An 11430-nucleotide genomic window follows, 5' to 3' on the forward strand; every position below is an offset into this window, starting at 1 on the left:
TATATTATATATAATATATATTATATAATATATAATATTATATATATTATATAATATATAATATTATATATTATTATATTATTAACTATTATAATAATAACCCCGCCCCCTCGCACTCTAACTCGGCTTACCACCACCGGTGTATCCTAATTTGGTGGTAAGAAACCTCAGCTTCAGGGCCAAGTCTTGCCTCTAATATTCCAAGACCGGCCCCCAGAAATTCTACAACCAAGAGCCTCACCCCGGAGGCCCCGAACTCCCCAGGATGCATTTCCTTCACTTTCCCGATTCCGTTACCGGAACCTGGCAGCTCTAATCCTGACTGCTCTCCGACACCAGTTCGGGGATCCTACTAACTAAACCCCTTCCCGTTCTAACTCCACCCACCTCAGTCTGTCAGAATGAGAGCAGGCCTCTCCATGCTTGCTAATCCCTCCTTCTCGGCCCCGCCCCCTGGGAGTGCACCTCCGCCCCCTCGGAGTCCACCCCGCCCGGCGCGCCCGCACCTGGAAAATGCCGAAGTCCTCCAGCTGGGCATCCTGCCGCAAGCCGTGCTTCCAAGGGATGCGGAAGCGCGTGCGGCTCTCATCCAGCCAGGCCACGCCCTCCAACTGCCCCTGGTCCAGCTGAGATACCAGCCAGGGCAGGATGCGAGGCTTTTGTGTTCCCATGGTCCGGCCTGCGCGCAGAGAACAGGTCCTAGGTACAGGCGGCCTCCCAGGCCCACCCCGTGCAGGGGTTCCGCACCCAGACCTCCCTCACGTGCCACGGCGCAGGTCTCTCACCTATAGTTTACTGGGGTACAAACAGGAGACCTTCTCCCATCCTCCAGCGAGGCTTTCTAATTCAGCGAGAACTCCCTCCTCTCCTTTCCCCAGCTTCTTCTGTGTAGGTAGATACCTCTACCTCCCTCAATTGCGCCGGTGTACACCTTCCCTCTTCCATTGAAAGCCCGTTCTTCCCCCATCACCCAAGGCAGGTACTCCCACTTCCAGGGTAGAGCCCTCCCTCTAGTTATTGCAATACAGAAGCTAGTGACCTGTAGACCGCTACCTCCCGCAGTTACCCCACGGTAGACCCCCTTTCACAGTTCCACCCCGTCCCGATGATCCCCTCACCCATTCCCACCGAGGACCAACCACAATCCCTCCCAAACAGACAGCCTCCCTCCTCCAGGGCACGTCCCCACTTTCTAGAGTGGACTGCCTCCTATTCTTACAGTCCGTCCATCTCTCCCCTAGATCCCCCAGTGTAGAAGCCTCCTCTCCGCTACTTCTACGTTTGCTTTTTTTACAGCCGATCTCGGCGCCAGTCATTGCTTCACTTTTTTCTTTCTTGCTTCACTTTCCCCCAGTCTACACAACCGCCCTTCTCCACTGTCAGTGTAGACCCATCCTTTCTCCGATTCCTCACCTCCGGACGCCACCTACTCCCCAGTTACCTACGTTTCCTATGTGGTGGGTCGGGGCGCGCAGAGTGCTCCAACCACGTCTGTTTTGGGGGTTTCGTACCTCTCGAACTCTCAGCTGCACACCCCACTTCCGGTCGGCTGAGCTTTAGAGGTGGGGCTTCCTTTTCTATCGATTTCCTGAAATAAAAACGACTTCACAGTCGTATTGGTGACTCCAAAACCAAAGAGGCTGCTCGGTAAGCGCGGGCGTCGCCCCCCAATCCCATGCCCTTTTTAGGCCTTCCGACCGCGGGCATGCTGGGAACGTCACATGCAAATTAGGCGGGACCCAACGCTCCTCCCCTCTATGTTTGGGTCGTCACCAACCCGGCCCAGTGCGCAGGCGCGGGAAAGTTGAACTAAGAAAAGAAAGTTTATACAAGTTCAGTGGAGGAGGTGGCGGCGGCGGGGCCCGGGACCAGGTGAGCGGGACGTTAGCGAGGGCTAGGTGAGGAGGAAAGAAGAGGGAGCCGGGATCCAGGAGGGGGCAACTCAGTCCCGCTTCTCCGACATCCGAGTGTCCTAGCTCTCCCAAACGCTAGCCTCAGAGAATGGAACTACACCTCCCAGCAGGCTGCGAGGCGAACCAGTAACGGAGGGAGGGGAATGTTTGCTATGAAACCTGCTGGGATTGGTAGTTCTCGACCCTCTACGGACGTGAGCAGCTTGGCATATACCTTCAGAATCAAGAAGTCCCCAAGCCCCCTTCTCCCTCGGGGACTCAGAAGTCTGAGGGCCCCGCCCCCTTCTCTCTTAGCCTCAAGAGTTCACACCCCCAGCCCCCTTCTCCGAAAACTCAAGAGTCCAGGCCCCCAGCCCCTCCTCCCTTAGACCCAAGAATCCGGATCCCTAGCCTTCTCCTCTCCCAGGATCAAGGTGTCTTCCTTCTCATCCCTCTTCTCCATCTGGAGACTTAAGCGTCTGGGCCCCCAGACCCCCAACTCCCGTAAAGGACCTGGGAATGTAGACCCTCAGCCCCTTCCCTCTTTGGGGACTCACAAGTCCTGGCCCCCTCCTCATTCGGGGACTAGGAATTTGGGTCCCCAGCCTCTACTTCCCGCTGAACCCTGGAGCCCATCCTCCAGCTCCCTCTCTCACAGGTGCCCCCATGGCAGGCTCGGAAGAACTGGGGCTCCGAGAGGACACGCTGAGGGTCCTAGCTGCCTTCCTAAGTAGGGGTGAGGCTGCGGGGTCTCCCATTCCGACCCCACCCAGGTAAGAGGAGTTGCCCTCCTCCCTCAGGGAACGGCATTTGAGCTGGGCCCCTCTCCAACTCTTGCTCCTGGACTCAGTCTGTCTCCTTTCCCCCCCTCTTTATATCTGGCTCCACTCCTTGTCCTGGGGGTTGCAGGGAAAGGCCCTCAGTGGGAGGACAAAGGGACTGCTTGCAAAGGGCCTTTGGGGTCACTCTCTGAGGTCCCCTTCCCCAGGAGCCCTGCCCAAGAGGAGCCAACAGACTTCCTGAGCCGCCTTCGAAGATGTCTTCCCTGCTCCCTGGGGCGAGGAGCAGTTCCCCCTGAGTCCCCTCGGCCTTGCTCCCTGCCCCTCCGGCCATGCTATGGTTCAGAGCCTGGTAAGAGATTTCCCTCGATCACCCAAGAACTGGCAGCTTTGATTCTTAAAGCATAGAGAGGATAAGAAACTAGTTCAGGACCACTCAGCTAAGGGGGTAGCTGTGGGGGATCTCCAGCACCTACCCTCACCCCCGACCCCCAGTTGGTTTACTATCTGTCAGTTCTGTGAGCAGGCTTCAGGAGGGCTTTGGGTGCCTTTCTTTCTTTCTTTCCTTTTTTTTTTTTTTTAACATCTTTATTGGAGTACAATTGCTTTACAATGGTGTGTTAGTTTCTGCTGTATAACAAAGTGAATCAGCTATACATATACATATATCCCCATATCCCCTCCCTCTTGCGTCTCCCTCCCACCCTCCCTCTCCCACCCCTCTAGGTGGACACAAAGCACCGAGCTGATCTCCCTGTGCTATGCGGCTGCTTCCCAATAGCTATCGATTTTACATTTGGTAGTGTGTATATGTCCATGCCACTCTCTCACTTCGTTTTAGTGCCTTTCTATTTGTTATCTCTCTTTCTACACATGCTTCCTTGCCCCTAAGACTTTTGTAGCCACCAGTACCCCCAATAGGGAGGCAGGAAACTTGATTTCCAGTCACAATTCCCTGGCTGTTTTGGTTACATAAGTCCTTTTCTCCAGTAGCAAAGTAGGAATGGGGGGGGGTGGATACTGGACTTGATCAAGAGTGACCAGTAGGTTTCTTCTCATATGTGATACTGGGTAGACAAGCAATGGCTACTGGGAGTGCTCACTTGGAGAGGATTTCACAGCTGGGGAGAAGAGTTCTGTGATGAGTTGTTGCCTGAAATGGGCAAGAGATAGAGTGGTAATAGCTGGAGTGCCATGTGTTTGCCTTCCTTAGATGGGATAATCTTCAAGGTCCAGTTCGGCTCAAACCTTCGAAGTCCAATTTGGGGAAAAGTAAAAGGGTCTTTTACCAAGTTTGCTCACTGGGCCTCAATTTATCCCATTCTGAAATGGAAATCATTGCTACCTGGCAAGATGGTTGGGAGGAGAGAATCCCTAAGTTCCTCATGTCCTGAAGTCCCATCATTGGCTCTTTTCATCCCAGGCCCAGCTACTCCAGATTTCTATGCCCTGGTGGCCCAGCGGCTGGAACAGCTGGTCCAAGAGCAACTGAAATCCCCACCTAGCCCAGGTGAGGTGCAGAAGGGCCCTGGAGAAGGATGAGGGTAGAAGGGTCGCCAGGGTTCTGCCCCCAGCCAAATTCTCTTCTGCCCCCCAGAATTACAGGGTCACGTACCCACAGAGAAGGAAGCCCTGCTGCGAAAGCTAGTGGCCTTGCTGGAGGAAGAGGCAGAAGTCATCAACCAGAAGGTGATGGGTGGTCTGTTCCATCCCTTAGCTAGGATAGGAGTTGCGGCATGGTTCCGCACTGGGACCTGAAGCTGGATCTGCATTCTCATTGGATGGTCAGGTGGGGAGAAGGTGGGACAAGGCTTCAGTGAAGGGGTGAGTGACAGGTAAGCCAGGGCAATACTTTAAATTAGTGACTTCTTTGATCGTCAAAGGGGCGTGGCATGAAGGTAGAGGGGTGTGGCCACCAGAAACTGTTCTAGGAAGGAGATTGGAGGAGGTGAGTCGGTAAGGGAATGTATGGTGATGGGAAAGGGAGGAGGGGGTAGCTTGAAGACAGCTGTCTAAAATCTGAAGCCCTGATTGACTATATAGGGACGTTGCTTAGAACATGGGGGAAATGGACTGCCGGAGGGAGTGTGGCTTGTGACTCTGTCCTGGAATCAGGTTGGGTTAGGAGCTTGGGCAAAGTGTATGGCCTTATAATATTCATTGTCTGGTAGAAGGCAAGGTTGCCGTCACAGGCTTGGCCTTCGGGGAAGCCCACAGGGGCGTGGCTAGAATGTTAGAATGCTAGAACACAGCTAATACAGGGCTTGGTCCTGATTGGCTGTCGAGGCCTTGTCAGGGGCGTGGCTTGGCTTCTCCGGTTCTAGGCCATCTTGCTGTGAGTAGTTTGGCCGAGATCTTATAGTCTCGTTTGTGATTGGCAGATGTGCTGGATGGGGGCGTGGCTTAGGGCGTCAGTTATATCTAGAGCTCTTGAAGCCACGCCTCCCAGCCTCCCATTGGCTGGCTACGAGGGTGTGACTGAGGCAGACCCTGCCTCTTCCTCCCCGCCCTACAGCTGGCCTCAGACCCCGCCCTGCGGCGCAAGCTGGCCCGCCTCTCCGCTGGTTCCTTCAGCCGCCTAGTGGAGCTCTTCTCTAGCCGGGAGGGCAACCCTCGCCCAAGCCAAGCACGCCCCTCGCTGCCGTGCCCCGGGCCCCCACCGCCTTCCCCGGAGCCTCTGGCCCGCCTGGCCCTGGCCATGGAGCTGAGCCGGCGCGTGGCCAGGCTGGGGGGCACCCTGGCCGGTCTCAGCGTAGAGCACGTGCACAGCTTTGCGCCCTGGATCCAGGCCCACGGGGGCTGGGTGAGCCGCTAAAGCCTCTCTGGGCTTCCCTTTACCTAACTGTAATTGTAATTGTATGTGTGTGTATTGGGGGGGAGTGGGCGGGGAGGCTCATAGGCTTCCTTTCAGACATCACGGGTGTTCTCCCAGCTCCACCATTCATCCGTTCTGTGTTTATTGAGCACCTAATGTACACGAGGCACTGTAGTGATCAGTGCAGATGCTATGCCCAGCTTAAACCACTCTGGTATACACTAACACTTATGAGCTAGAAACAAGCTTCTTCATCCGTAAAGGGAGGAGAATTGTACACCTACCTCAAAGGGTTATTGTGAGGATTAAAATGGGATCATCCTTGTAAGTACTTGACATTTATGTGAGTATCTGGTGACTGTCTGCCTGTGCAGCACTGCCTGCGGGAATGCCCTTTGCCTGGTATCCCCGTGCCTTGCTTCCTCTGCCGCTCTGCTCAGGTGTCACTCTCAGCGGGCCCCTCCCTGATCCCCATTTAAAATCGCAGCCACCTCCACACCATCACACCATCCCCTTACCTTGCTTGCTCACTGCTTTAAATCCAGTGCTGGGCTCAGAGCTGGATTAAGCTCCTTTGTACTGGCTGTGTGACCTAGGCAACTGTCCCCGTCTCCCTGAATACCAATCTCACGCCGCTCAATGGGCACCATCTCACTTACCTGCCTCATCACTGCCAGGCTCTCAGAATGTAAGCATTGCTTCATAGACTGGCAGGAGCTGGCTAGGTGCGTTTGAGGAGCAGAGAGACAGCCAGTAGGGCTGGAGCAGTGTGAGTGAGGGGGAGAGGGTGGGAGATGAAAGCAGGAGGGGCGGCCAGATCATGCAAGGCTTTAGGCCTTGTGGTCAGGGTAAGAACTTGCACTTTGACTCAGTGAGCCAGGAGTCCTAGGAGGGCTCAGAGTAGACGGATGCGAGCTGTCTTGGGTGGTCACAGGTGCCCTCTGGCGGCCGTATGGAGAATACTGTAGGGGGCAAAGACCCAAGGGGGTGACTGGGCTGGTCCAGGGAGAAGGTTAGGGTGGATCAGACCAGGGTCGGGGTAGTAGAGAATTCTGGATTTAATTTGGAGGTAGACCTGACAGATTTTGCTCATGGAGTGGATGGGAGACGGGAGTCAAGGATGATGCCAAAGATGCTGGCCTGAGCAGCTGCAGGGCTACATCTGATGTCCTCTGGAACCAGAAAGAGCAGAGTGGAGGCGAAGGTGGGGAGCAGGTTTGGGGAAGAGGCAGAGGTGATTGGAGGTGGTCCAGTTAAGGGAGAGAGACCCCTGAGACCTCAAAGCAACATATGCGGGACAGTCGATATTAGTGTCTGTAGCTCAGAGCAGAAGCTGGTTTATTTGTAAAATCATTTTATTTGTTAAGGAATGATAACAGGTAAGCTTGGCCAGGTACTCAGCCAAGAACTTTAGTGGAATGATCCCATTGAAACCCCACAACAACCTTACGGGATTCGATTATTATCCTGGTTTTATGGAGACTGAGGGAAAGTCCCTTATGCAGGGTGGGGGATTGGAGTTAGGGCTTTAACACAAAGCCAGGGCTCTTTATCATTAAAGCTCCAGGACCCTGTTTGTTCCCCTTCTTTGAGTCTCTGTCCACCCCCTCTGGGGCTCTGTCTCCCCCCGCCCCTTCTAGGACTCTGTTCCCATCCACCCCAAGTCTCTGAGCCTTTCTTGGGGTCTCCATCCCTCATCCCTGTCCACCTCTCTCTGGGTCTCTTTCCCCTCCCCCTCTCTGGTTCCTTGCCTTCCCTGTCTCTGCTCTCACTGGGCTGGTGTGGATGCTGCTGTGAGTGGAGGACGCCTCTCTGCTCATGGGGCTCTGCCACTTTTCCCTTCCAGGGGGGCATCCTGGCAGTTTCACCTGTGGACTTGAACTTACCCCTGGACTGAGCCTTTCCTCAGAAGCTGCTACAAGATTGGACCTCATGTCCCTGCACTCTTTTTCCAAGCCTTCCTATTCCACTCAGGGCTGTGGGGTGGTGCCCACCCTCTCTGTTTTTGCCAAAAAAAAAAAGTTTAAAATGTTTTGACATTAAAAACTTTTTAAAGTATTTAATGATTTGTCCTTTCACTCAAGAACTAAAGTTCTACGTAGAGGAGATTTGGTTTGGAGACCTCTCTGGTTTATAAATTGAGGAAAGAACCAATTCATTCATTCTAGAAATATTTATTTGGGGCACCTAAAGCACCTGTCACCTAAATATACAGCATATTTGAGGATACCTGTAAATATGATTCCAGCTAATTATATTTTTCCCCTATTGCATGATTTATTTATTCCAGCTAATCCTGTGTTGATAGTCCTGGAGTCTTTCTAGCTATTTCCAGAAGAAAGCTATGACCTTTCTTCACAAGACATCCAGAACACCACCTTCTTCTCATTTTTCTCTTCACACAACTCCTTCTGAGCCTTTTTTGCTGGTTTCTCCTCATCTGCCTGTTCGCCAGAAATTTGTCACCTTTTTAGGGCTATCACCTCCTTCACCGAATTATGTTTGTAAATGCCTAAAATGAAACGCACAGGATCACAAAGGAAGCCAATTACAGTCGAGCCTCAGTATTCGCGGATCCTGTATTTTTCGAATTCGCCTACTCGCGAACATTTATTTGCAGTCCACAAACTAATACTCACGTGCTTTCGCAGTTGTTGGCAGGCGTGCTTGTGTTCAGAGCAGCAAAGGATCTGACTCGCTCGATGGGCACCTTTCAGCTCAGATCAGGCGAGGCAACTGCGCCTTCTTGTCTCAGCTCTCACGCTGTATACAAGCGTCCTTTCTGCAATCTATTTAGTGCCACATTTTTCACATTTCTGTGCTTTTTTGTGGTGATTTCTCTGTTTGAAAGAGCCCCAAGCATAGTGCTGGAGTGCTGGCTAGCGTTCCTATAAGTGCACGAAGGCTGCGATGTGCCTCAATTAGACAAGCTTCGTTGTAGATAATTTTTGTTGCACTGCTGTTGGCTGTGAGATCACTGTGAATGGACCAACTCTATATTAAATAACGTGTCTTTAAACAGAAAACACACAGAAAACCTGATTATATGTTGATGGGTTGGCAAAAGTGTTGTGACAAGATGCTCGTGGGAGCTTGACCCTGTATCTCCCCCAGGATCAATGGCTTGGTGTTTGCCAGTTCAGTGTTCACAGCGATGTAAGGATGTAACTAGCACAAATAATAAGATTCGAGTGTATGTGGAAATAAAGCTTTAAAGGATGTAACTAGCACAAATAATAAGATTCGAGTGTATGTGGAAATAAAGCTTTCAAGATTTTTTAAAAAATATTTATTTTATTTGGTTGCGCCGGGTCTGTAGTTGTGGCAGGCGGGCTCCTTAGTTGCGGCACACAGGCCCCTTAGTTGTGGCATGCGAACTCTTAGTTGCGGCATGCATCTGAGATCTCTTTCCCTGACCAGGGATCAAAGCCAGGCCCCTGCATTGGGAGTGCGGCCTCTTAACCACTGCGCCACCAGGGAAGTCCCAAAGCGTTCAAGATTAATATAAAAATTAGTGGCCTAATAATACGCATGCCGGGCTTGGTGGCGCAGTGGTTAAGAGTCCGTCTGCCAATGCAGGGGACACGGGTTTGGGCCCTTGTCTGGGAAGATCCCACATGCCGCGGAGCAACTAAGCCCGTGCGCCACAACTATTGAGCCTGCGCACTAGAGCCTGCGAGCCACAACTACTGAGCCTGTGTGCCACAACTACTGAAGCCTGTGTGCCTAGAGCCCGTGCTCCGCAACAAGAGAAGCTACTGCAATAATAAGCCCACACACCGCAATGAAGACCCAATGCAGCCAAAAATAAATTAAATAAATTAAAAATAAAAAAATAAATAATAGGCATGCCTCCTCATTAACACATTCATTAAAAACACCTAGGGTGGGTCTCATAACCATGATTTCTAAATAGAACAGGAATGACATTTGGAGGCAGATTAGTTATTACCGTAACAAGTCATATACATTTCGTGGCTTATAATAACACACTAATCTCAGTTTCTCTGGGTCAGGGGCACGGGTGCAGCTTAGCGGGGTGCTTGGCTCAGGATGGTCACATGCTGCTATCAAGGTTTCGGCTTCAATCTCATCTGAGGCTCAGGGGCCTCTTCCCAGTGCATGTGGTTTTAGCAGGACAATCTGTGGCCTCACCTGATTAAGTCAGGCCCACCCAGGAAAATCTCCCTTTTGATGAATTTAAAATTAACCAATTTGAGGGACTTCTCGGGTGGTCCAGCGGTTAAGACTCTGCTCTCCCAGTGCAGGGGGCTCAGGTTCGATCCCTGGTCAGGGAACTAGATCCCGAATGCTGCAACCAAGACCCGGCACAGCTAAATAAATAAATAAATTAAAAGAACTAACCAATTTGAAGCCTTAATGTCATCCGAAAACTCCCTTCACCCTTGCCATATAAGGTCACCTAATCAAGGGAGTGACATCCATCTCCTTTGTCATATAACCCAACCTACTCCTTGGTATGTAACACCAGGAGGCAGAGATCATGAGGGCCATCTTAGAATCCTGCTGACCACAGGAGTATCTACAGCAACTGTCATGTGACATGCAAATTTCTGTGATTTATATTGCGGAACCAGGCACAGGAACTAATCCTATTTTGATGTGTTGCCCAAATTCTCAGTTGAAGGAAGGACCGAGTTCCAGTTTAGCGAGAGATGTAAGTTTCTACCATCACAGCTCGTGGACACTTGACTCTCCAGTTTGACTCAGGTCTTCTAGCCACACTTCTTTTTTTTAATTTTATTTTTTTAAATTTTTGGCTGCATTGGGTCTTAGTTGTAGCATGCGGGATCTTCATTGCGGTGCGTGGGCTTCTCTCTAGTTGCAGCGTGTGTGTTTTCTCTCTGTAGGTGTGGCACGCAGGCTCCAGAGAGCGTGGGCTCTGTAGTTTTGTGGCATGTGGACTCTCTAGTTGAGGCGCGCGGGCTTAGTTGCCCCGCAGCATGTGGGATTTTAGTTCCCCAACCAGGGATCGAACCTGCATCCCCTGCATTGGAAGGCAGATTCTTTACCACTGGACTGCCAGGGGAGTCCCTCTAACCACACTTCTAATCACACCAACTCCCCGGTAATCTTGTCCATTCCGTGACCTAGTGCAGCACTGGCCAATAGAAATATAATATGAACCACATGTGTTATTTAGAATACACTAGTAGCCCCATTAAAGCAAAGTAAAAAGTAACAGGTAAATTAATTTTAACAATAATTTTTATTTACCCCATTTATCCAAAATAGAATCATTTCAACATGTAATCAATATAAAAAATATTAATGATATATTATAGATTCTTTTTTTACGTGAAGTCTTCAAAATCTGGTGTGTGTTTTACAGCCGTAGCAAATCTCAGTTGAGACTTGCCCTGGTCCATTGCTCAGTTGTCCCATGTGGCTGCCATCTTGGAAAATGCAGAATTTGACTCTGACGACTCCCCCAGTTTTGCCTCCAGCTCAGACTTCTCCCCTGTACTCTGTACCCAGTGACATTAGGTTATTTCCTAGTGTTGTAGAGAGTTTGTTACAATTTTTTGTTCTTCATAGCAACACAGAGCAAAAGTAATTGGGTTAAAATGCTTGGAAATCAGAAAAAGAAAAAAAAGGTAAAAGGAAACAAACACCCTGCTGAAACATTTGGAGAAATAGAAAAGGAAAAAAAAAAGATCCATGCAACATACAATGTAGGGTCAAGACCTGGGCTCAGATAACCGATTAATTGGAATTCATCAAAACGAAAAACTCTCTGCTTTTCAAAGGCAACGTTAAGAAAATGAAAAGACAGGTCACCGATTGGGAGAAAAATTTAAAGTAGATATACCAGGCTTCCCTGGTGGCACAGTGGTTGGGAATCCGTCTGCCAAGGCAGGGCACACAGGTTCGAGCCCTGGTCCAGGAAGATCCCAAGTTCCGTGGAGCAACTAAGCCCCTG

General features: G+C 50.8%; 2 protein-coding genes across 9 annotated transcripts in view; one reads left to right on the forward strand and one right to left on the reverse strand.

Moving 5' to 3' along the window:
• Positions 1 to 1625, reverse strand: part of IRF3 (interferon regulatory factor 3) — a 5444-nt gene extending 3819 nt beyond the window's left edge. The window contains exons 1-2 of one of the 5 annotated variants that reach the window (XM_027080245.1): positions 1512 to 1625; positions 507 to 679 (exon numbers count right to left, since the gene is read on the reverse strand). In XM_027080245.1, coding sequence (XP_026936046.1) covers positions 507 to 671 — 165 coding nt within the window. In that variant the 5' untranslated portion in view covers positions 672 to 679; positions 1512 to 1625. Of the gene's footprint in view, positions 1 to 506; positions 700 to 785; positions 1152 to 1441 lie in introns of those variants that run through there. The other 4 variants (XM_027080244.1, XM_027080246.1, XM_027080242.1 and 1 more) reach the window with 4 other exon arrangements.
• BCL2L12 (BCL2 like 12) lies at positions 1538 to 8716 on the forward strand. Of its 4 annotated transcripts, none has more exons than XM_027080258.1 (7): positions 1538 to 1647; positions 2551 to 2665; positions 2881 to 3023; positions 4095 to 4181; positions 4269 to 4360; positions 5187 to 5474; positions 7333 to 8716. In XM_027080258.1, the coding sequence occupies exons 2-7, from the start codon at positions 2559 to 2561 to the stop codon at positions 7381 to 7383; spliced, it is 768 nt and encodes a 255-aa protein (XP_026936059.1). In that variant the 5' UTR covers positions 1538 to 1647; positions 2551 to 2558; the 3' UTR covers positions 7384 to 8716. The 4 variants fall into 4 exon arrangements, with proteins under 4 accessions (XP_026936059.1, XP_026936057.1, XP_026936058.1 ...); XM_027080256.1 differs by lacking the exon at positions 1538 to 1647 and adding an exon at positions 1734 to 1872 and having other exon boundaries at positions 2536 to 2665; XM_027080257.1 differs by lacking the exon at positions 1538 to 1647 and adding an exon at positions 1735 to 1898.
• The last annotated feature ends 2714 nt before the right edge of the window (positions 8717 to 11430 follow it).

This window comes from Aethalodelphis obliquidens, unplaced genomic scaffold (assembly GCF_003676395.1).
Source record: "Aethalodelphis obliquidens isolate GAN/ISIS:26980383/991018 unplaced genomic scaffold, ASM367639v1 scaffold43, whole genome shotgun sequence".
NCBI classification, from domain to species: domain Eukaryota; kingdom Metazoa; phylum Chordata; class Mammalia; order Artiodactyla; family Delphinidae; genus Aethalodelphis; species Aethalodelphis obliquidens.

Excerpts from the sequence above, each read along its gene's own strand:
- BCL2L12 (XM_027080258.1), top strand. The coding sequence starts at position 2,559 with ATGGCAGGCTCGGAAGAACTGGGGCTCCGAGAGGACACGCTGAGGGTC. Across the intron at positions 2,666-2,880 it reads CCCATTCCGACCCCACCCAG|GAGCCCTGCCCAAGAGGAGC; the intron begins GTAAGAGGAGTT and ends CCCCTTCCCCAG. Across the intron at positions 5,475-7,332 it reads TCCAGGCCCACGGGGGCTGG|GGGGGCATCCTGGCAGTTTC; the intron begins GTGAGCCGCTAA and ends TTTCCCTTCCAG.